Here is a 25,695-nt window from a genome sequence, read left to right as displayed (position 1 = left end):
TCACCTGCGGCTTCCCTTTCTTCAGTGCTATCAGCCCCTCCCCTCTCTTCTTCCTTTGAATTTTCCAGCTCTTTTTCAAGGTTACATCAGATTCAGTTGCATTTTCCTTTTTTTCTTCACCATTTCTTCAGATTCTTCTCCTAGGCAGACTTGTAATGGCCTGGCATTTTTACTGTGATTTTCACCAGACTCTTCAAAGTAAGGGAATTTCAATTTCCGAAGCACATTAAGGTGTAACTACGGTCCAGCTATGTTCTGCTTCTCTCTCTACTATCTTCTACTTTGGAGGACCTTAATCTGCTCCTTAACCATCGGGAGATTGTTTTTGTTTGTTGTTTTTCAAATGCCAGTGCCTGGCCCTTTCGACATCAATTAAAGTAGAATCCTTTCCTCTCACTCACTTTCTTAGCAGGGAGCCAGGCATTTTTTCCCTTTGACAGTTGGGCAATTACAAATTCCTAACGTTCATGTATTCTTTAAAGTTATAGATTTTTAAAAATGCTTCAGTAAAACTTTAAAAACATTTAATGGTTGTAATTTAATATATACTTATTTCCAAAATGGTTATGACTTATTTAACACAATATAAACTAGAGGAAAGGAAAGAAGGAAAAGTAATTAAAACAGAAATAGTTACAACCAAGCACCAAATATAATTAACTTTTGTGGGTGAATGCTAAATTTAGATCTGAATTTCCAAGTAGCCAAGCAGAAAGGAATACATACACGTTGGTTTAGGCTAGAGATTTCCAGCTTTATCACACATAAGAATCACCACAGGGCCTGTGAACAGACAGCTTCCTGGGCCCCAACTCCAGTATATGTGATTCAGGAGGCCTGGGGTGGAACCTTAGAATTTGCCTTTCTATGATTTCCAGGTGATGCTGCTGTTGCACCAGGGACCACATTTTGAGAAACACTGTTTTATGCAATTCCTTCTGACAATGAAAATCCGCACACACACACGCACGCACACACTCTCAGCCACAGACACACACAATTCATCTGAAATGATGATTGTTTCTTGGAATTGAATGATGGCAGTATTTGGTAGGTTCTTTCACTTGGGTTATTATATAAAATAATGACGTTGTTGTAAATGTTTATAAAGGAAATACATTTTTCACGAAAATAATGTTTTATAAATCTGTTCAGTGCTTACTGTCACTTTCTGTCTTCCCTCCCGTCTTTTCTGCCAGGCATTTACACAATGTTTAGAATAAAGCTTTTTGTTATTGTTGTTGAAAGGAAGTTAACAAAGAAAAGCTCCTAAACTTTCCATGGATTGTAAGCCATTTCTTCAATTTCCTTTCCTTAACCCAATTCTAATTCCTCACTGAGGACTTTGCCTGTACTGAGGCCCTATCAGGTAGAAGGTGTTTATTCACCTACTCCCATGGACCCTTGGAAAGTGTGTGTGCATGTGTGTGCGTGCATGTGTGTGTGTGTGTGTATGCGTCTTGAGGATGTAGGGGATTCCATTTTTATCTCTCCTTGTTGGTGTCAGTTACCAACCATCCCCCGTGCATGAATGAGAGCATTGTACCAGGGCTCATTACCCTCTTCACCTTAAACCCACTACAATACTTTGTGGAGATCCATGCAGTACATCTCTCTTTTAGTCTCCTCGCATTCCTCAAATTCTGTGACCTTACCTCTATTTTATTTCAGCCACTCACTTCTGTTGCAATACCCAAAGCCTTGTAATTCCCAAAAACTGCTTTTTTCTAAAATTTTAAACTCTATTGTAGTCATCCCTTGGTACCACAGGGGACTGGTTCTAGGACCCCCGTGGATACCAAAACCCGAGAATGCTCAAGTTCCTTACGTGAAATGGCATAGTATTTGCATTTAACCTGCACATCCTCCCGTATACTTTAAATCATCTCTAGATTATTTTTAATCACTAATACAATGCAAATTCTATGCAAATAGTTGTCATACTGTATTGTTTAGGGAATAATGAGAAGAAAAAGAAGTCTGTACGTTTTCAGTACAGACACAACCGTTGGAGGCCTTTTTATTTGAGGTGGGTTGAATATTGAGGTGGATTCGTGAACCTGAAGATATGGGCACCGACTGTATTTTACTTTATCAACAGCTTATGTTCACTTAACTTTTCACTCTCCTACTTTTAATTTAAATCTTAGTACTTAAGATGTATGCATCCTTAGTACTTAAATGAATGCATCCTAGCTTTGACACTTTCTATCTGAGTGACCCGGGCACATTTTAGAAACCTCTTCAGGCCTCAGCCCCCCAAGTTGTAAAACTGGGATCATAATGATATCTGGTGCATGTGTTTGCTATGAAGATTAAATGAACCAATATTTGCTCACACAAATTCCTTCACAGTTATTAGTTCACCTCAATGTTTGTTAAGTGAAATAAAAGTTAAGAATTCTTATCCCTTAACCACTTCCCTTCCTCCTGAATTTGCCTGCTGCTTTTTGCCTCCCATACCTTCAAATATAGACTGACTCTGTAATCCTAGATGTCAATCATTCTTTCACACTTAGTTTCAGGCACCCAATTTATTTGCTCGTATAGTGAGGTAGCAGAGATTTAGTGAAATAAAAACATAATTGTATATTGTCTAATCTATAATCATAGCTCTACTCAAAACCTCAGATGACCTTCAGTGCATTCAATGTTTCTCTGGTCATCAACTTCTTCTAGTTAAAAGTTAATCCAGATGCTTCGTTTCTTCAAACACTTACCTATTTCATCATCATCTCACTTATTAGGTGTGAATTCTCGTAACTTCCTTTCATTTTACCTAAAACTTGTCAACTTCTAGACCTGTTTTTTCCTCTTTCTGTTCTGACTCAGGATGAACAATTGTACCTTTGATAGTTCCCTAGAGAATAAATAATACATAAAATTAGGCCCTTAATTTAGCATCCATAGACTGATCGGGCTCCACAATTTAACCCCAACCTACTTTGCTAGTGTTGCTTTTGGCTTTAACCTGTACACACATGCACAAATGACGTCCCAGTCACATGAGTCTACTTTTCAATCATCAGACAGATCCTGAACTTTTCCACCTTCATCACTTTGCTTATAATGTGCATTTGCTGGTGGTGTTCTTTCCCAGTGTATATCAGATACAGTTCAGTCTACACTGAGACCCAGCTCATATCACGAGTCCTCTCATCATCTCCTAATTGGATTTATTTTGCTCGCCTTCCTCGTACCCTTGCACTATGTGTAATTTCCCACCCTAGCACCTACCACTTGTGTGTGCATGTGTTTCAACAGATAAATGCTCACTAACTGATAGTTAAATTGAAGTTAATGGGTGCTTGAGAAGAAAAAAGTAAGGTGAATTATTTAACGCATGAAACAATAGTAAATTTGTTTATACTGTGACTTTAAATGATATTCACATTTGGATTAGTGTTTATAAATTATTATTATTATTATAACCAGAATAATTTTTAAATTAGTTTACATTTACTGAAAATGTATCACTAAAATGAAGACTAACCTGTATGTAAAAGTTACTGCTATGTATAGTATTAATCTTAGAACCACTGAGATTTAACATCAAAGAGATCCTGAAGATCATGTGGTCAACCTCCCTGGAGTGTCAATGAAAAAATTGCAGCCCAGAGAGACTGGTTATAAATTATACCATTGGTTTAGCTAACTGTGACTAAAACCCATGATTTCTCACCTACTGTATAAGTACTCTTTTTATTTTGAAAGCTTCCTTCCATTGTTTTTACTGTTGTTTCTCTTGTGGAAAAAAGGAGAAAATATAATCCATTACATTAGATGTCACAAATTCCAAGTAGCTAATTTTTCTTTCCCTCAGCCCTTAAGGTTTATTAAGTAGGTCTGGAAATTCATAAAACAGTAAAAAATTGTGAGTTAAAGAAATTCCACATAAAATGTCCTTTGAAATAGACACTTTCTAATGTTTAATAACAAATTCCATATTAATATTTTCATATCAATAACATATAAAGTACAAAAGCACCAAACTATATACAATGGGATATTCAAGGTGAAAATAGATAGACTAAAAACTTGCAAATCTTTTGGAAGAGAAAAATTCTAGATATAGAAAATTACCCTTATATTGCATAACATACCTTTGCTCTGATCTTTTAACCAAATTCATGTGTGGGCATATAATTATGTCCGTATAAAGGGAAATTGCAAGAGGATAAAAATAGAAAAAAGTGGGTTAAACTAGCTTGTAACTTTGTAATAGTTACTCACCTTTCGAAGCTATCATGTTAACAGAATAATTTTAATATTGAGTTTACCTTGTTTTTGCACCTAAAAATCTATATCCTTATTATATTGGTTTTAAAAATAAGATCTATTTGTTCAATGATTTATTTGACTTTGGGGCCTAACTTGACTTTTATATTCAAGAAGAAATAGTCTTATTATGTTTGAAGATCGGTATTAATTTCTTCAATATTATCCAAATATAGTTTTAAAAGGGAAAGTTCCCATAGGCTTTGCAAGCCAAATATTTTTAATTTTCCATGGTGTTAATAGCTGTCTTTTCTTCCTTGTTTGATTAGTTTCTCTATTCCTACACAGGTGATTAATTCCAAAATCCTCCACCACAAATTTTGATTTGGAAACTTGTGCTCTTCATTTCTTCTTTAATCTTTTCATTATCTGTGACTTTCTCTTTTCTTTGACTTGTTCAGTCTTTCCGGAACCACTATTTTTGGGTGTTGAAGCTCTAAGACAGAACTTTGAATTTTTTTTTCTTTATTTTCCTATTCTCCAACTTCTTTTCTCTTACGTCTTTCATTTGACACCTGGGACATCTTCTGCATCTATGATGACTTTTTTTCTTCATTTTTTCCCTCACACTTTTAACTTCACAGAGAATCCGTTTTGTTCTCAGTATGAGCCTTATATGCTCCTATTCTTATTTCATGGATTGAAACTCTCCTCTTATAAGGAATTTCTTTCCATTCCCCGCTTTGTTGGTTTTTTTTTTCCCCCCAAATTCCTTTGTTTTGAAAGGACTCCCTGGTGGGTTGGTGGGTAGGTGGCTGAGGTTCAAGTCTGACTCATTGGAGAAGGGGAAGTGGACTCGACTCTCAATGTTCAGTCTGGCGACTTTCACATATTTTCCCTGTCTTGGGTATAGCACCCCTACCCTCAGAATTCCTGAGCTGCCTGAGCTCAGAATCCCTCTGGTTTGACTGCTATAGAGCTCAAAGGTCCAGGCTTCTGCTGGGGAAGAGAACTTGGCATAGCCTCAGGTGTAAGGTGTGAGGGGTAGTATTTGAGGATCTAACTTCTTTTCATGAAGACTTTCAATTAGTTTTCCAACTTATCACCCTTTCTGTGCAAATCTGTGTCTCCTCGTCCCTACCAGCTTAAGTTTATATTTCTCAGATTTCAAAGTCAACTACCATGTATATATTTGTTTTCCAGCTTCTTAAATTTGGCTATTCTTTTCTCCTCTTATGTTTTCTTTGTACTTACGGATTTATGCCTATTTCCTCCCTTACTGTTAGAATAGTGGCTCTTCAAAAGAAAGCCAAGGTAAATTTGTGTTCAATACTTCATATTTTGCGTGACCCTGCTACAATTTTAAATTAGTAAACTTATCTCTGAAAATTAAAACCCTAGAATTTCTCTCTCTTATCCAGGATCCGAAAAAACGTTATACTTGATTTTAACTTGGTGAGATTTATAGTATATGATACTTGGTGCTCAATACATATATGCTATTTTTATTATTGCTATTATTATTGATAGTTTTCAGACCAACTTTCCTACTGGAAACAACAAGAACATTTAGACACAATGTTGTTTTTAAAAATCTGTTTGAGGGGCTGGTCCCATGGCCAAGTGGTTAAGTTCTCGAGCTCCGCTTCAGTGGCCCAGGGTTTCACCAGTTCAAATCTTGGGTGTGGACATGGCACTGCTCATCAGGCCATGGTGAGGTGGCCTCCCACATGCCACAACTAGAAGGACCCACAACTAAAATATGCAACTATGTACTGGGGGGATTTGGGGAGAAAAAGCAGGAAAAAAAAGAGTATTTGCAACAGTTGTTAGCTCAGGTGCCAATCTTAAAAAAAAAAAAAAAAACCTGCTTGAAAATTTCAGGGACTTATCAAGGCAAGTTGGATCTGTGGGTCAAATTTTTGGGAGAGAGGAAACTGGCTTTTGCCACTGTTTGTAAATTGTAAATTCATAAGCAACTGAGAGTCTGAGAACCTGAGCAGTTTTGGTAGACTGGTCTTGGGTAAAAAACTTGAATTTCAAAATCTTTCTAATAGATATATTTCATTTTCTTTATCATTAATGATGTTGAGCACTTCGTTATGATTGTCCATTTGTATATCTTCTTATTTTGGAGTATCTGCTCAATTTTTTGCCTGTCTTAATTGGTTGTTTGTCATTTTATTACTTAACTGTAAGGTTTGTTCATATATTCTGGAAACAAGTCCTTTGTCAGATATATGTGTTCTGAAAATTTTTCAAGTCTGTGGCTAGTTTATTTATTTTCTTACTCTTTTCTCTCTCTCTCTATATATATTTTTGATGAATAGAAGTTCTAATTTTGATGAAGTTTAATTTACCTATTTTTTTTATCATTGATAGTTCATATTGGCTTACTTTAAGGTAGTGAAGATATAGTTTTGTATTATAAAAGCTTTATAGTTTAGCTTTAATGTTAAAATTAAAGTTTAGTTCTAAAAAAATCTAGAGTTTAGTTTAAAGTTAAAATTCATTTTGACCTAATATTTATGTTTGGTGTGAAGTAAGTGTCCAGGTACTTTTTTTATATAGATATCCATCCAGTTGTTCCATCATCAGTCTTTGAAAAGATTTTTCTTACGTTATTGAACTATTTTGATATCCTTCTTGACCATATGTATGAATCTATATCTTGACTCTATTCTCTCTCATTGTTTTCTTTGTCTGTTCCATTAGCCAGTACTTCACTGTCTTGATTACCCTTGGTTTATAGCAACTCTTGAAGTCAGGTAATAAATCCTCCAGATGTATTCTCCCTTTTCAAGGTTGTTTTGGGTATTCTTTTATATTTCTATATAAATGTTGGAATCAGCATGGCAATTTCTAAAACAAAGCTGCTAAGATTTTGATTGAGATTGCATCTATTATATAAAACAATTTGTGAAGAATTTACATTTTAATGATGTTGCATTTTCCAATTCATGAACATGATATATCTTTTCATTTGCATAGGTTTTCTATAATTTTTCTCAGTGAACTTTTACGGTTTTTGCACCGAGATCTTGCCCATCTTTTGATAAATTTCTCTCTAGGTATTTATGTTTTGGGATGCTATTGTAAATAATATATTTTATGTTTCATTTTCCAAGTCTTCTTTGCAAGTATATGAAAATGCAATTGACTTTATATCCTACCACACTGCTAAAATAAATATTCATATATAGATATATATTTATATATAAAAACATATATATATTCTATGAAGCCAGCCCAGTGGTGTGGTGGTTAAGTTTGCACACCCCACTTTGGCAGCCCAGGGTTCCTGGGTTTGGATCCCAGGCACGGGCCTATACATCCGTCAGCAAGCCATGCTGTGGCAGCATCCCATATACAAAATAGAGGAAGATTGGCACAGATGTTAGCTCTGGGATAATCTTCCTCAAGCAAAAAGAGGAAGATTGGAAACAGATGTTAGCTCAGGGCTAATCTCCCTCACAAAAAAATATATATGTTCTAATACTTAAATATGTTATATAAGTTCTTATATATATGAAATTTATATTTATATAAGTTCTAATTCTTTTTTGAAGACTCAATAGGATTTTCTAAATGCACAAACATATTACTTGTAATTAAAGGTAGTTTTAATAATCCTTTTATAACATGTACATTTTTTATATTTTTTTTCTTGACTTATGGCAAGAACTAGAATCTCCAGTACAACCTTGGAGAAAAGTGATAGGAGAGAACATTTTTGAGTTCTTCCTGATCTTAAAGAAAAACTATTAAACTTTTACTAATAGCTATGATTTTAACTGTAGAATTTTAAGAGGGTGCTCTTTGTCTTGTTGGAGGTTTTTTTTTCCTCTTTTGTTGAGAGTTTTAATCATGAATGGGTATCATCTTTTGTTAAATGCTTTTTCTGTATCTGTTTAGATGATCATATTTTTTTCTCCTCGTTTTGGTTAATGTAGGAGTTATTAACTGGTATTAAACCAAATTTGCATTCAAGACATAATGTCCATTTAGCCTTGATGTTTTATTTTTATCATATATTCTTGTATTTGATATGGTCAGATGGATAGGTCTATTTTTCCTTGCTGGTAACATCCTCATCTGGGTTAGTTTGGCCTGATAAAATAAGGCCTTTTTCCATTTTCTGAAAACGTTTGTGGAGGATTGATACTATTTCTTTCTTAAATATTTGGTAGAATTCACCATTAAAGGAATTTATGTTTGGAGGTTTCTATGTGGAAAGTGTTTTTAAAATTATGGATTCAATTTCTATAACTGATATGGGACTATTAGGATTTGTCTATTACTTATTGTTTTAGTAAGTTGTATGTTTCAATAAAATATGTGCAGTTATGTGTTATAAAATGTATTGTCATAAAGTATTTCAAAATATCACTTTATTAACTTTTATTGTCTGTGTGATCTGTGGTGATGTCCCTCCTTCATTTTCCTGATACTAGTAAGATAGAAAATTCAAAATTGGTATCTATCTAATAATATAGTGTGATAATACATAAAACAAAAATCAAAATAATTAAAAGGATTAATGAAAATATGTACAATTTAGTGGGAGGTTTCAACATACTTCTCTGATTTCTCATGTAAAAACAATGAAAAAATCAATATGGAAATGGAGAAGTTGAGTAACATAATTAACAAACTGACATGAACATTTTTTAAATGGCACCCAAAAACAAAATATTCACAGAATATTTATCAAAATTAACTATATACTATATTATAAAGCAAATCAACAAGTTTCAAAGTATTGCTATGAAACTGAGTAGAATTAATTTAGGTATTAGTAATAAAAAGAGCCCTGGAAGAATACTCATTTGCTTATAAAATAAATGCCATATTTCATATAACCCATGGGAAAAGAAGAAATTAATATGACAATATTTTGAAATTAATGATAGTGAAATTTTAACATGAAAAAATGTGAAATAGAGATAATGCCAGACTTAAAGAAAAAGATATACTTTAGAGGCATATGTTAGATAAAAAAGAGAAAGGGTGAAAATCAGTGATATCTACATCTAAACAAAAAAACTTAGAAAAAGAAAATAGAGGAAAAAATACAGTAAGAATAGAGGTTAATGAAATAAACACATACAAATTAGAAAAAGTCATCAAAGAAAAATATTTTTCTTTAAAAATAACAATAAAATGGACAAACCCCTGGAAAGACAGATTGAGGGAAAAAAAAAAGAAAGGGAGCGTACAAATGCCAACAAAGAAATGAAAACTAAGACATTGCTGCAAATCCTATAGACACCAAAAATATAATAAGTATTTTATGGAAAACTTTATGGCAATTAGCTGAAAATTTAAAGTTAAAAAATATGTTCATAGAATAATACAACTTAACAAAACCGAGCAAAGTAGAAATTTAAAGTCTTAATATTCTTATATCTGTTAAATAGATTAAATCTCTGATTTAATGAAACTTTCACTCAGAATAAAGTCCAGGGCCAGATGTCTTTCCCAGTGTGTTACAGTAAACATTTAATTTAAGAAATTAAAAACAATAGTTGTACGGATAATCTTCTAGCAAACAAGAGTGGGAGCAAGATATTAGCAGTTCAATTCTAGTTACATAGGTAAAAGTGGCTAATATATGATGTCCAGATCCCAGCTGGGGTTATTTCAAAAATGTAAATTTGGTTTAACATTTGAAAATCAAACAGTGTAATTTACCATATTAAGAGAATAAAGGAGAAAACTTTTGCGATCATGTCTATAAAATAATTATATTATTTGATCATATTCCACATCTATTCACTATTAAAAACAAAACAACCACAACAGCAGACTCTTACCTACTTAGAAATTGTAAAGAACTTCTTGAATAGAACGTATATCTACAACAGACTTGCATCAAGCTTCATATTTAGCAATGAAATGTTGCAAATACTTCCATTGATAGTGGAACAAGACAAGAATGATCAGTATCTTAAGTTTAATTCAACTTTGTGCTGGAGATCATTGCCCATGGCAATAAAGCAAGAAAAATACATAGAATTTATGAGGATAAGAGGGAAGAAATTAAAAGTCATTGTGTATGGACTATATGATTATTTACATATAAAAATCCGAAGTAATCTACAGAAAAGTATTTGAATTAATAAATGAGTTTAGCAAGGACTCTGGATACAAAGTAATAATAAAAATCACATATTTCTATATGATACCAATAAATAATAAAAAATAAAATTGAAAAAAATTATCATTTATAATACATCAGAATTATTAAGTGCCTGCAAAAAATCTTTAACAAATATTTGAAAGACCTCTACCCAGGACAGTATGAAATATTATTAACAGAAATTAAAGAAGATCTAAATACTGCGGAATATAACATGGTTTTAGTTTTTGAAGACTCAACATTGTAAAGATTCTCCCCAAATAGATCCATAGATGCTGGATAAACTCAATAGAAATCTAATGCACATTTTGTTTGTTTTTGAGGGAGGGGGGTTGGAAAACATTTTTCTAAATGTTATATGTAGATGCAAAGGCCAAGGATCTTGAGATTGAACAAAGCCAAGACAATCTTGAGATTGAACAAAGTTAGAGGATATGTTTGATTGCATAACGAGATAGTTTTGAAAGCTGCAGTAATTAAGACAGTGTGGTATTGAAGCAGTAACAGGCAAATAAGCCAAAGGAATATAATGGAGAATTCAGAAACTGCCTGGAACCTACAAGCATACTTGATTATGACAAAGTTGGCACTGCAGAGCAAGTAAAGATCACCTTTCCAGTAATAATACTTGGATAATTGGATAACCATACTGTTTCTTTTTCTATTATAACAAGTAACTCCCAAAACTTAATGGCTTAAGACAACAGCATTCATTTTATTGTCTTTCATTTTTGTGTCTTGGTAAGAATTTTGGAAAAAGCTTAATTGAGCAGTTCTGTCTGTAGGTCTGTCACGTAATTGTAGTTAGATAGGCTAGACCTTGAACAGTAGAGGTCTGGTATATGCTGGGAATATTCAAGCCTGTCTGGACAATAAACATAGGAAAATTAGCTCAATCTCACTAATAATCAGGGAAATGGAATTTAAACCTAAGTGGTATACCACTTATACCTCCACCAGAATGGTTTAAATTAGAAGACTGATAATACCCAATGTCAGTGAGGATGTGGAGCAGCTCGAACTCTCATAGACTGCTGTTGAGAATCTAGTTTGGTAAAACCACTTTTGAAATGTTTGGCAATATAACTAAACATAAACATTTGCAAATCCTATGACCCAGAGATTCCTTCCCTTTTACTGGTTTATAAACAACTGGCAAATGTTCATCAAAGCATAAAAGCCATTTCCAAGAAGGTTTATAGCAGAATTGTTTGAAATCGCACCAGCATTACTTAGAAATAGCAAATTGGAAACAACCTAAATATCTCTCAATTTTAGAATGAATAAATTGTGGTATTTTTGTACTTTGGAATAATATGCAGAAAAGAAAATGAGTTAATGTTATTTGCAAGAATACAGATGAAGATCCAAAACATAATGCTCAGTAAATGATGCTACATTCAAAAGAATGCATATAGAAGTCAAGATAGTGGTCATCTCTGGGGAAAGGAGAGGAATAATGATGAGGAAGCATGAGAGGGGTTCTGTTGTGTTAGCAATATTCTATTCCTTGACTTGGATAACTTGTTACATTGGTGTGATCACTTTGATAATTTATTGAATGTTACACTTCTCTATAGGTGTAATACTTCAATAAGTTCATTTTTAAAATCAATGTTGAGTGCACAGTATCACTGGGAGAGACAGAGAAACAGGTTAGTTTTTAATTGTTTATTTTTTTAACAAGCGGGTTATTATTATTTTTTTCTTTTCTTCTGAGAAAGATTCACCCTAAGCTGACATCCATGCCAGTCTTGCTCTATTTTTTAGTATGTGGGCTGCCAGCACAGCTTGGCTGCCAACAGAGCGGTGTAGGTCCGTGCCCAGGAACTGAGCCCTGGGCCGCCAAAGTAGAGTGTGCTGAACTTAACCACTAGGCCACCAGGTCTGGCCCCTATTACTACTTTTTAAATTATATTGAGGAGCACACAGAATCATTAGGAGAGTCAGAGAACCAGATTAGGAGGCTTCTTGTTTGAAGCAATAACTAAACTAGGTACATACTAAATTGGACTGGGGAAAAAACCCATTGCTGCCTCTCTGTACAGACGGAACATCTTTCAATGCCAACACCCCTGAAACATCCAAGACTCTGGATGCTCTCTCTTCAATCACTGCTACTGCTGCTGCTGCCTCCCATCACCAGAATGGATTCTGTGCAGCCCTTTTTTCATGGGTCACTGGCATCTGATTGATGTCTGGGCTCGTGCTTCTGATTGGTGGAGCTTGGGTCGTGTACAAATTCTATCTTCAAGTCAGGCTAGTAAATAAAAGGTATCTGGGATTTCATCTGTTATTGTGCTTTGCAAAGCGTAGCTTTTAGACCGTAGGAAGAAGTTTCAGAGGCTACCAAAATGAATCACAGATACCCACACAACCACCCAACTTGTGTGTATGTCTTTGAGCTCATGTTTCCAATAAAGTTTACTAATAGGCATAGCGTGTCCATATATGTGAGCTGTTATGAAATGGGTTAGCAGTCATTTACTCCAATAAGGATTGACAGAGATAGAAGTGTCCTTCATTCTAAAATGTAGTTAGGCTTTTGTAAGTCCTTGCTTTGTTCCTGGTACTTAACCCATTCTCTGAGTGGTGTGTGAATCCTTGTCACTTACAAAGATATTTTTACTATTTTCTGCTGGACTAGAAAAGGTGGACATGCTCAGTATCCACATTGTGGTAGGTTTTTTTTCTTTCTGAATTTTCTTCCCATTTATTGAGTATATGACAGCCAACAATCATCACGGTTTGCAAATGAGGATCTTAACATCTTTTAGCCAGGCTAACATTATTTCTCTTAATTCAATATGTATGCATTTTCTCCTTATATTTTAACATCTTTAAAGTCTGTTTTCATTTTACAGTAAATAGAAGATGATAGGCACATTGCCAGCGTTTTTTCCTTTTACTGATATACAGACTAGCTTTATATCTTATAAGTAATCCTATCTTAGAATTGATAGAATATAATTATTTTTAAATCCAAAAATAATAATTAGTTACAGATATATGTCGAGGTCATTGCATAATTATGCCTCCAGTTATCAATGTCTTCATTTAGTATTACAGACCTCAGATATCAAGATTCTCCAGGGAATTATACAAACCCAACACAAACCTCACTTCTACTCCTCTATTTTTACAGCTGTGTTGTTCTTTCTGTTTATCTCCAAATGGCTCCTGCAGCCTCTTCTGTAGTCTCCTGGTGGTGTGTGAATTATACAAGGGAATCCTCAGGCCAGTCATGCACCTCAGTCATCCTTCTTTCCTCAGCTCACTGCCACAAAGAGAGCACTCTCCTTTTCCTGCTTGATTAGTTCAAAGAGTGGTTATACCCTATGAAACTGCATCTCAGATTTAAACAAAGACACCATTATAATAATGCATTTTATGTGTTACCATCTTCCATCAGAAAAATTCCCTTATCTTGCACTAACCTTCCTTTCCCGTACTGTTTGGGGATCAATCAAAACAATGGCTTATATTTGTGTAGTGACCTACGGCTTTTGATATGCATTTGTGTCTATCCTCTCACTTAACTTTCAAACAAATGGGTGTCTTATGACAAGGTGATTATTCTCATATCACAGATGAGAAAACAGTGTTTGACTCAGCTCACATAATAGCGGATGGTGGATTCAAATTATAATTGATTTCCAGACCTCCAAGTTGGTCATTTCTTCTCATCTACTCTGCGCTTTAATATCCAGACTCTGAATGTCTAAATTCATTCTCTTCTATTCTTTTTTCAGTTTCCATTTAATGATCTTATAATAAAGAATTTGAACAAACAATAGTACTTGTTAGTGTTTTCTAGCTATGTAACAAAAATTGATAGACTTTATATCTGATATCCAATATTTTTATTAACTGATTAATTCATTTTCAGCGTATCTTGAGAAAAGACCCTCTCAAATCAATTGCTTTGAGCAGGGATGGATTTGGTATTCGTTTTCAACAGGAAATAAATTTTAAAGAATATGCCTTATACGGACATTGATCTTACTCGCCTATAATCTTTTTTTCAACACCTCTTTTATTCTAGTTATGTTTCGCCTCTATGACACAGATGGGAATGGCTTCCTGGACAGCTCGGTAATTTTTTTCTTTGAATTTTCTGTGAAAATTTCAAAGTAGTTTGTTCTGGAAAATGCAATGAATAAATTTATAGCTATTACCACTGAAGACACACTTACTATAATTTCCATGCACTCACACAGCATTTTTATCATCTGACTTTTTGAAAGAGAGTGATCTGAGGAAACTGTTAGGATTACAATTGTTGTATTGAATAATTTACTTTAAAAAATGACTTTTTATGCACTGAAAGATAAAGAAGACTCCAACCTCATGTGAATAAAACATAAGAGAAAGTTGAGACCATTGATGTGGAGAGAAAAAAAAAATCAGTGAGATTGAGTAAGAAAAATATCGAGAATACGAGTAGAAATTAGAGGAATTATAAAGTCAATTTAATCATTTTATTACTCTCCTACTTTTTAAAAGTGTTCTTAGTCATATATGCTGTTGAAATAGGTAAATATATTTACAAATTGCTTTGAGAAACTTCCTTTTTAAAATGTCTCATCCAATTTTAAATGCAACTCACATTATCCACAGTTTTATTCATAAAAAGCAATAGAAGAAAAAATGTCATCTCTGTATGATTAACTGAAAGGAATACTTGGATGTTTCCTTTGTTTGTAATATAGGCAAATCATTGATAGTTTTCAGAGAAGTAGTTAGACTCTTAGTTCTACTGCACAAATCAGTGTCTCACATGTAAATCCATCTCAGCTTCCATCCAATAATTTATTTTATATTTACTAATAACATATTTTGCATATTGCATTATTTCCTCTTCTATAAAGGAAATAGAAGAATATTAATAAAAGAATGTGTCACATTATGAAAATTTTGAAGTACACAGGTATATTAAAAAGAAAATGTTTTTATGTATTTAATATTGATTAAAATAAACACTATTTCTGATAATAAGTGAGTTTCTCTCATCCTCTGATGTCCCTCCCGAAGGCAAAACTGCAATAGGGTTTTAGAAGCACAGCAGTGAATCTGGAGATGTACTTGTGTAACGCTGAGGAGGATAATGGTACAGCAGCTTCTCCAGAGAGGGAAAAAGTATATCATTCCTGCTCTAGGAAATGAGCCCCAATCTGAACTGAGGCTGTGATTGTGGGATTTCCCATGTTTAAGTCTCTCATTTTGCAAATGCTATTATTTTTATATGTCTAGTAGTGTTCAGTTTTCCATGTAGGAATATTAAGCTGCAAGATAGATTTGCTCATTTTCTGGTGGCATTTCACAGCTAGGAGTTCAGATTTCTTCTAGATATTTCAATATGCTTATTGTAGCACTTCTGACTACACTAACGGAAATTATATTTTTAATGCAGATTTGTTCTATTTAATATTTCTTTTTAATTAAATTAAAAGAATGTTTCTTCACTAGGCTTTTAGCCATGGTTTGGCAGCTGATTTGAAAACTCAGTCAAATGGTTTTTTTTGGTCTCTGGCCATTTTTTTGTTAACATATAGTAGATTACTAGCAATATTTAAAACTATATTCCCAATATTAAACAATAAGTAGGAGACAGATAAATTTGTTTGTACTTATACTCTTCGTTTTTGTACTTAAATGTCTGGATTTAATTTTTATGGTTTTCTCCACACAACTCATGACTCCATTGTATTTTGTTCAATGTCAGGTTGAAATTGCACCTTCTGATGTCATTTGTCCTGGAAATTTAAAGACGTAACAGTTCACATATTGGAGGCAAATCAGAGGAAAATTGATACTTTGAAAAATGGTCACTGTGTCTAATAATCCTCGTTAATGTTTATTGATCACTTGCAATTTGCCAGGCAAGATAAATGTATTTCATGTAATAGCATGGTTAATCTTTGCAGAAATTCTATGAACTTAGATTAGAATATCTATTTTACTCATGAGGAAACAGTCTTAGGTTAAATGACTTATCTAATGTCACTTGCCTAAATAATAGTCCACCAAAAATAGTTTCTGTTCCTAAAAACATGTCCAGGGACTTCAACTGTTCCAAACCATTAAGACGTATATAAGCAAAGATAGAGAAGGTGAAAGAATATTAGCACACACACACCTACACTCACACACACACACACACACAATTCCAGCCTATAATTCTAAACGATTGGTGTTTAAAAATTTTCTTATCTGTAATAAATATGTTTATATTCATATTGTTTCTGGGGCAACCTGTGTTACATAAATAACATTTTCATGATTACCTTTTTCTGGAGAGAGGGCGTGTAGCTTTCATCAGTTTCTCAGAGGGATCCATGACCTCCTAAAAGAAAACAGCTTTTACCATATTTCCTTTTTCATTCCAGGAATATTAACTACATATCTTAGATGAGAAATTTGAGTACAATAATCTTTGATTAATATGCTTCAAGCCTTACTCTTATATACTTCTTGTATTTTCAATTATCATACTATAAAACACCACTTTTAATTATGTCGTTGGCTGCATTTAAAATTACTAGCATTTACAAAGTATGTTTACTCTGTTCTGGAGATAAGGACAAATTAAAACATTAAAAAATAGGTATAAAAAAGTTTCAATTTCTATAGCCCAGCCATATACCCATTAACTAACAGTTCTTCAAAGAGTTGACATTTGTGCGGAATAATGTAAAACTTCAAACTAAAGTTCTATCTCCACATAAAATAAACTCTACGTGTACTTGGCCTCCAAACCTTCATCCCAAACATACCTCTAGCAGAGTGAATTATCCCAGTACATGGCTGGAAAAGTCTACATACGTTCTCAGTGTATCAGAATAAAAATAAACTGCTCAGTTGCCCTCAAACACTTCTTTCTACCCTTCCACACCTATTTTCAAGCCCAAAGATCAGGACACTCAGTGACTTAGAAATCACATCTTGTGAAAATATGTGTGCTCCTACTTTCGTCAGACACTCCTTTTCATTCTTTGGAAATTTAAAGACGTAACAGTTCACATATTGGAGGCAAAGATGTGAAAATATGTGTGCTCCTACTTTCGTCAGACACTCCTTGCCAAAGAATGATTTTCTTCCTTATATTTCGTCTCCTGGAAGAAAATCTTTCTTTGTATGGTTGCGCCCTCTACTGGTGAAGATTTCTAGACTAAGTACAAAATGAATTTACATTTAGGCTCGTCATTTATGTATAATTAGACCTTTAAAAAGGATATATATAATATGTTAATATATAATAATATCAACATATATTTATTTCATAAATTATTTTATTGTATGAATTATATAAATTATAATTATTATAAGTATATATATTTATAATATAAATACAAATAATATGAAATTTATATTTCTATAAATTTAATCCTATAACTTCTTTACACGTTCAACAAAATAATTCCTGTAAGTCAAAGCTCAAGAACTTCCTTAGAACTTGTATTCCTTCTCTCTCCCTCTCTGTCTCTCTCTCCTCCAGGAGCTAGAAAACATCATCAGTCAGATGATGCATGTTGCAGAGTACCTTGAATGGGATGTCACTGAACTTAATCCAGTAGGTATATGAATGCTTTAACTGTTGACCAAATTCCAGAAGTTCCCTTTCTCTTTTGTCTATTTTGGCACCCTAATGTATCACTGTCATTTGTTTTTTTCTTTTGCTAACTCTAAGTTCCTATTTCTAATCAGTGGGTAAATTGGATCTTGAGCAAGAAAAGGTATATATGGTATTCTGAACCTCTTAGCAGTAACTTCTGCTTTTCTTCCTCATGGAAATTAATTTGGATGGCAATCTTGCATACATGTAGGTAAATAGAAGCTGCTGATGGACGCTGCCAAGGTCATGCTGTGCCATAAAAAAAGTCAGAATTGATATATGTTTTTTATGATCTCTCTGATTTTCCTTATATGGAAATAGCTAAAATATTCATTCTAAAAGAGGATGAAGTGGTTAAGAAGATGATGCTGATAGCTTACTGTGCACAGTGCACTGTGTTATCTTGGGTATATGTGGTATTTACTGCTCGTAACTCTCTGAGGTCGATACTACCATTTTATGCATTTTACACTTGAAGAAATTGAGACCCCCAAATGTTAGAGATACTTGCCCAAAGCTTTTCAGCTAGGTAAAGATAGAGCTTAGAAATTTAGAAAAATAGTATCTAACAATGCTTATAAGAATATGAAAACTTCTCATTTTCAATAGACTTATACCAAAGTTACAACATTATTCAAATGTATATTAAAACATACTTGATCAGAAACTTTGACTTTAGCCACAAGTAATATTTTTGGGAGAGTTGATGTATTGTTGATTTTAGTTTATTTTTGAAACTAAGTTTAGCAAATTGTACATGAATCAAACAAGTACACATCAATTTTATTTAAATGGTTTACATTTTATATGAATTCAGAAAGCTTATTCTTTAACCACGGTTCACATTTATGCAGTTAACAGCATGATAATGGCATGATTATGTGATTCGAGAGCTCTGATAGCATTTTCCTTGCTTGGCAAACTAATGCCAATAAAGTACCATGAAGTCATGTGCAATGTCACGTACAAAGGAGACCACCATTTCTACTGGGACTGGGGTTTTTCCTAGTTTTCACTCAGCTGGTTTTTCCTTTTTTGGATATGGAAATGCACATGCTGTGCACATAATTAAAGTTGCAGTTCATATATGGAATAATAAGGTAAATGGCAACATGTATTTCATTCTGAGAATACTTCTTGATTCATGTTAATACTATTTTCACTGAAATCAAGGGGCTTATAAGTTCTATTGCCCTTTTTGGTTATGTTAATCTAAAACAGCTTTCATCCTACTCACCTTAATACCTATGAGTATTATTCATCTATCCATCAAGCACCTTTGTCCTCACTGGAGTGATAGAGGAAAGGGGCATCTTTTTCTATCAGCTTCCAAAGCAGAAGCAGGCATCACCACTTCTCAACAAAAAATATTTGGGGTGGCAGGGGATTTGGGGACAGTGTCATTTGAGAAAAGGGGGATCTGGATGCTGTAAGGAAGGGAACGATTTGTGGCTGGGCAGTCTAGTTATGACAAATAACTTCGGGAAAATACAAATAATAAACTATATGACATTATTTGTCATTTATTGCACACACTGCTGTCTGCCACTTCCACGTGGTATAAATAGTAGAAAGTCAAGATCAAAGACTTACTGTGCATTGTGTTTACTGCCATAGTAACTGCCTCATCCTGCCTAATGATGCAACAGCTCTCCCCATTTTAAACGTGTGTACTTTGTACACATTGTCAGATCTCTGATAAGTTTGCATATATGAATCAAGAGAATTGAACATTTGAGGTTGATGGCAGTTAGTAGGGAAGACTGACATGTTCTTGGAAGAAGTTTTTCAAAAACGAACCCAGGCTCTAACATTAGATTTATTAGGTACAAAATGAAAGCATTACCCGTCTGAAACAAATACTCTGTCTTTTAGTTTTCTTCTCATTTATTCATTTCTACTACTTCATCAGAGTGCCTTCAAGGGGCAAGACATTTTAACAAGCTCTTACACCATTCTGCCAAATTCTAAATAATTTCCCCTGTTTTTCATTTTGAGAATGATGAAATAATTATTTCAGCATCATTTTGTTCCAAAAAGCCTCTTTCTTTCGAATGCCTATAGATAAGTTTGCTTTTATGAAGGAAAATAATCTGATTTTCAAATGCTTCCTGAGAAAACTCCAATCGACCAAATTCAGGAACTTTCAGGCAAACAACACTTCTGTCAGTGTGTCAAATATTCCATTTATTGCACCTTTTCAAATTTTTGTTCTAATGCTCTCTGTATTTCTTTCTTTTGCCAAACTGATGAAAGTTTCCGTATTAGATAAAGATGGTGAGTTACTTTCTTCACCAGAGCTCCACCTGGTCTGCCATTTTGATGCCTTTAGATGGGAAGTACTTCACATTCCCAGCAGCCAAGGGTAACACGTTTGCAACTCATATAAATTCTGCAAATGTAACACTAACAACACCTACATGACACGATATATGCTAGATGTAATTTGAAGATACTTATAATATATTAACACATTTAACTCTCAGAGAATCCCTTGAATTAAATACTGATATTAACTCTATACGACCTAGAGATAAATGTATTACAAGCACACACTGTGCAGAACATTTTCGGTCACTGTACAAGTCATCTTTAGAAAAGAAATCTAATCAAAAATGACTTGATCGTTTAAGTTCTTGGCTCTATTAAGTTCTGATAGGCAATTAAAAGCAACTTAATTCCCCCACTCCTTACCACTTAGCAAAGAATTACTTCAGCACTTTGCCATGAAGTTAATTTGTTCAGACATTATCTGGCATATATTTGAATTAAAAAAAATAATCTAGAGAAAGCAATTAAAGACCATTTTCATCCTTAAATTAAAGATACCTTCTTGTTTTAGCCATACCACTGAGTGACAAAATATTGAAATGTTAAACAATTATTTCTAAAAGCGATCAGTGTAAGTAGTCAGGTTCTAGAAATCATAACAAAGCCACTATATTCTCAGTAATAGGATTAACATTGTACTGAGTTACCCAGATATTTGTGTCGCTCTCCACTTAGCTAGTAGTCATAGTTTTTTATAACCAGCGCAATGCTTCGTTGTATCATATGAAATTTATTTTATTGATTCATTGCAAGTTTTCCCTCATCTCTTCCACTCCAGATCCTCCATGAAATGATGGAAGAAATTGACTATGATCATGATGGAACGGTCTCTCTGGAGGAATGGATCCAAGGAGGAATGACAACAATTCCACTTCTTGTGCTTCTGGGCTTGGAAAATGTGAGTAGTAACACACAGTGGGTGGCCTGGTGATAAGTCAGTGGGGTTCTCTATTACACGTTTTGATTATAAATTCATATGGCCATTTTCTACCAGTAAACATGTAGTTAGTACCTGGACCTTTTAATAAGTATGCCACCGCGCAATTTACCCATGACTCCTTGTATAGTAATACTTGCCATGAACATATTGACTCATTTTAGGTATTACCTTATTATTTAATACACAATTTCTCTGGTTTTTTCCCTCAATTTAAAGTATAATCTAGTTAAAAAAATTATTGACCGTCTCATTTTAACTAATGCAAGAAACTTCTCAATATTATTGCATTCTGTGGCTCTTCTGGTGCTCCATCTTATTCCGTATTCCCCTTCCCCATGAAGATAAAGTTTATTGATAACCTATATTTGGAAAAGCCAATTATATACCAAGATTGTTGAGAGGTGATATATATATATATATATATATATATATCATGATATATATCATATCATGACATATATCATAAGATATATATAAATGCAATAAAATTATAGAGATATATATATCAAACATAAGTTTTTTTACATATCAGCAGATCAGCCAGGCTTTCACTGTAAGCCTGTCAAAAATTTTCTTATATGAGTGCCTCCAGTGCTAATTAAATACTGGTTTGGGGGGATAATATAGATCAACCTAAGTTCAGAATGTGATATGATAGTGACTTTGAAACCAAATCTTGATGCCCCAGCCTTGATGTGAATTTCAGCAACAATTAATTTAAAAATCCAATGAGTCAATACTAGATTTTTGTATTTAGCATTAATAGTTAGACAAGATTAACTGTAACATGCATACAGTAAAATGTATCCTCAGGTTGAAAGGGTGTTACTGATGCAAAGCACCATGACACATACAATATTTAGAGTTTTGAGGTACAAGAACCTAGTGTCTACCACTTTGCTGCTGATCCAAAAACTTTCATACTTCTTGTTACTAGCAGTAACACTTTTTCAGATTCGACTATACCATGGTTATTCAAGATACCAAGATTTTAAAATCAGCCCTCAAGAAATCTTACAGTCTGTGTTTGTAAAACATGTGAGAAAGTATTGCAAATACGTTTGTACGTATTTACATATAGGTTTGGGCTTCAGGATGGGATCATTTGCCTCTTTTTCATTTAGATCTTCGAATTCTTTTGCATTCAGGTTAACCTTACCCTTCATGAGGCCCTTGGGATTTTAGATATGGTCAGAGGAAGGAAAAGAAAAACTACTAATAGGTGACGTATAGGAAATTACCCTCAAAGTAAATAACTTATTAAAACAAAGATAATAAATATAGATCTTAATGTTAATACATATATATTTCTACATTCTGAAAATTAATAAAGCAATATTTCCTTGTGTCTGATGTTCTTATACTATACACAACCTAGTGTCTTTTTAAATAATTTATTATATATCTCTGTATTATAAATATTTGTTTGTTTAATATACCTCCAACAAAAGCGTATGTAAATCAGACTATTGGGAGAAAACAAAGAAAATTGACAAAATGTTGACGTTTTAAGGTTGAGTTTATACTTAACGCTGAAGCATAGTTGTCAAATGTCTAGTCAAGAAGTTCTAATTATAGTGGCTCCCTAGAAGGGAATCTTATATTTTTAAACTAAAATTTTGTCTATTCTAAATATTTATGGAACTTCTGGGATGACAGAATGAGAGAAGATGCAGGAAGGAGTAAGTAAACCATTCGGTAGTTGGGGAGTTGGACAAGAAAGTGTAGTAATGGAGACTTAGTCATCTCTATTTTAAATATCACAGAAAGATTCTGAAATGATGTGTTTCTTTGGAAACTATGCTTTAGAAATTCTTTATAATTTGATTCATAAATATAGATACTTGTGAAGTTATGAAAATAGCATGGGTAAATATAGTCCACAAATCTGTATGGATTTACCTCAAAATATTTTTAACAAATACCATACCTTGTCAGTTTCTAGTGTAGCAGTAACTTTATTTCAACTGAATGACAATTTTTTGTCATTAATGCCCATCAGGTTAATGATACATAATTTACTCTATATTCATATTCTTAAATTTGTATTTCATGTTTTTAGTAAAAAGAGATGTTTTTGGAGTGTAGTAGGAAAAATCAATTTAGGGTTTCAAGGTGGTAACCAGAACTGTGTTCCAAAGCTGTGTTCCCAGTGATGGCCACTAGATGGCAGGGCTACATTGTTTAACATTTATAAGTCAATTTAAATATGAGATTGGATTTTTCACCTGCAAAGAACAATTCTGAGAGTAATAGCCCTTTTCCTTCACTTTTTAAAAAAGAAAAAAGCCAAAAAGGTTTTAAATTGTCCTTTAATAAAGATGTATAAACCATGGAATTATGATCGCAAAACACAGCATTTATTTGTTAGAAACAGCTTTTTAATTCCAAGGTATGGCAAGTGTTTTACAAAGTAGGAATGACACAATGACAACTGAGTGATGAGGGCCTTTTTTTAGTAATTGAGATTTACTTCCTTTTCTGTAGGCAGTTGATGTGTTATCTTATTACCTGTAGAGAATTTGATTCATGATGCCATTTTTCCTCCACTTTGGTTTATCAAATTGGAAATCTAGAAGCGTTAGGTTGAATCCAGCCGTTTATTGTGGGGCCTATCTTATTCTGTTGTCCTATCTATTCTTGTCTAGTGTCAATTATGAGCTTGGGGAGTAGATTCTAATTGATAGTGCATGTTAAATACCACAGTGTATTTGAAAGTGACTGTGTTGTACTAGCCAAATTACCCAGATGAGATTATTGTCCTGGGAGAGTAATCCTCACTTCTAATGTAAGGCAGAGCAATTGTGATTTCATTGTAGTTTATTTTTCTTCATCAATAGAGTTTTAAAAGCTACTTTATTTTAAACAATATCTGTTTTGGTGCCAAAATGAGAAATGTAGTTTATCAGAACTTGATTCTATATCAAATGCTAGAGAGTAAGAGTCATTTCCTTTGTCTTATGGGAAGTCCTTCAAACTTCATGATCCCCAGTATGAAGTGGTACAGTCTCTTACATCTGAGAGAAAATTGAGAGTTTGGGTGGCATATGTGATTTTGATTACAATAAAAAATTTATACCTGAGACTTACTCATTTCTCCTTCAGCATTCATTTCATTGAAGAATTACTTTTAAAAAAAAATCTAAATTTTCAATGAACATGTTTTTCTTGTTAAAATAACTGGATCTAGCAATAAACTCTTCTCCATTGATTGGTAAACTTTGTATGTAAAGGGACAGATAGCAAATCATTTAGGTTTTGAGCACCATAAGGCCTCTGTTGCAACTGCTCAACTCTGCTGGTATAGCACAAAAGCAATCACAGACCATGCATAAATTAAAGAGCAAGGCTGTGTTCCAATAAAACTTTATTTACAAAAACAGGTTGCTGACCATTTTGACCCAAGGGCCGTAGTTTGAACCCTGATTTATTCTACTACTAATTTGTCATATTACAAACAGAAAAGGTTTTCATTTACTTTTAGTCATTTAGGAGAAACAAATCTAATAACTTTTATTTAGCTCAATTAGACAACCTCAGCAAGTCATGAGGACTAATGAAGAGAGAACATAGTGAACTTTATCAAATTGGTCTTCACCCTGGCTCTGTAATTAACTAACAAGGTCATTTTGTGCCAGCCAATTATTCTCTCTGGACAAATAAAAAGAAGTTTAAGAATATCCCTTTCCTTTTATATATTCTTTCAGTTCAAACGTTCTTTTTCCTAGATGAACAAGATTATTAATAATGCTCCAATTCCTGAAATCTATAATCTTGGATCATTTTTAGATTTTTGAAGGAAAATTCCTGAATTCATATTATCATAAAAACAGGAATACACATTTAACTAGGAGTCTGGCTTGAAATAAGATACTTTCTTACTATTTGATTGTTCTGCCCACATCTGGCCTGTATGGTTTTTGAATGGATATATATTTTGATTTCACTGTATATGCTCCCAGAATACTGGTCTTTAATCCCAATATATTGTTTAAACTTTGCTGTTAATTGAAATGTTTTAGGATGCATTTTTTTTTGCCTGAATTAATAAAATAAAAGTAATTGTTTGTTTTGCCTCCTGATTTCTGATGAAATTTCTGAGTATGGTGGAAAGCAGAAGATGATGTACTCTTAACAGACTAAGCTATATTTGGTAAACTAATGTTTCACACTCAATTTTTTAATTTAATTTAATTTGGTTGAGTTGTTCTTCTGCTGTTTATATATTGCTCAATCTAGAAAAGAGTTATGAAACTGGATAAATGCAAAAGTTTTTGAGATTCCAGTTTGGGTCAGTCAAGGAAAAGGATTATGTGGTGTTAGTGGTGTTGAATTTGCATTTGAACCTTAAGAAGGGCAGGGTCTGAGCCTGACGTCAGAAAGTGCGATCTGGAGAGAACAGTTGGTTGCACCACCACTCACAATTTTAAAACTGCTCTCTGCATTCTC

The 25,695-nt window shown here is 33.4% G+C and overlaps 1 protein-coding gene across 9 annotated transcripts in view; it reads left to right on the top strand.

Moving 5' to 3' along the window:
• DGKB (diacylglycerol kinase beta) overlaps nucleotides 1-25,695 on the top strand; it is a 675,344-nt gene that overhangs the window by 179,694 nt on the left and 469,955 nt on the right. For all 9 annotated transcript variants that reach the window (XM_070264567.1, XM_023639309.2, XM_070264566.1 and 6 more), the window contains 3 exons: nucleotides 14,406-14,455; nucleotides 17,859-17,933; nucleotides 21,085-21,204. In XM_070264567.1, the coding sequence (XP_070120668.1) occupies nucleotides 14,406-14,455; nucleotides 17,859-17,933; nucleotides 21,085-21,204 (245 nt within the window). The remainder of the gene's footprint in view (nucleotides 1-14,405; nucleotides 14,456-17,858; nucleotides 17,934-21,084; nucleotides 21,205-25,695) is intronic.

Source organism: Equus caballus, chromosome 4 (assembly GCF_041296265.1).
Source record: "Equus caballus isolate H_3958 breed thoroughbred chromosome 4, TB-T2T, whole genome shotgun sequence".
Taxonomy (NCBI): domain Eukaryota; kingdom Metazoa; phylum Chordata; class Mammalia; order Perissodactyla; family Equidae; genus Equus; species Equus caballus.
Note: the sequence above shows the minus strand (reverse complement) of the source record. Positions and strands in the feature narration are given on the sequence as shown.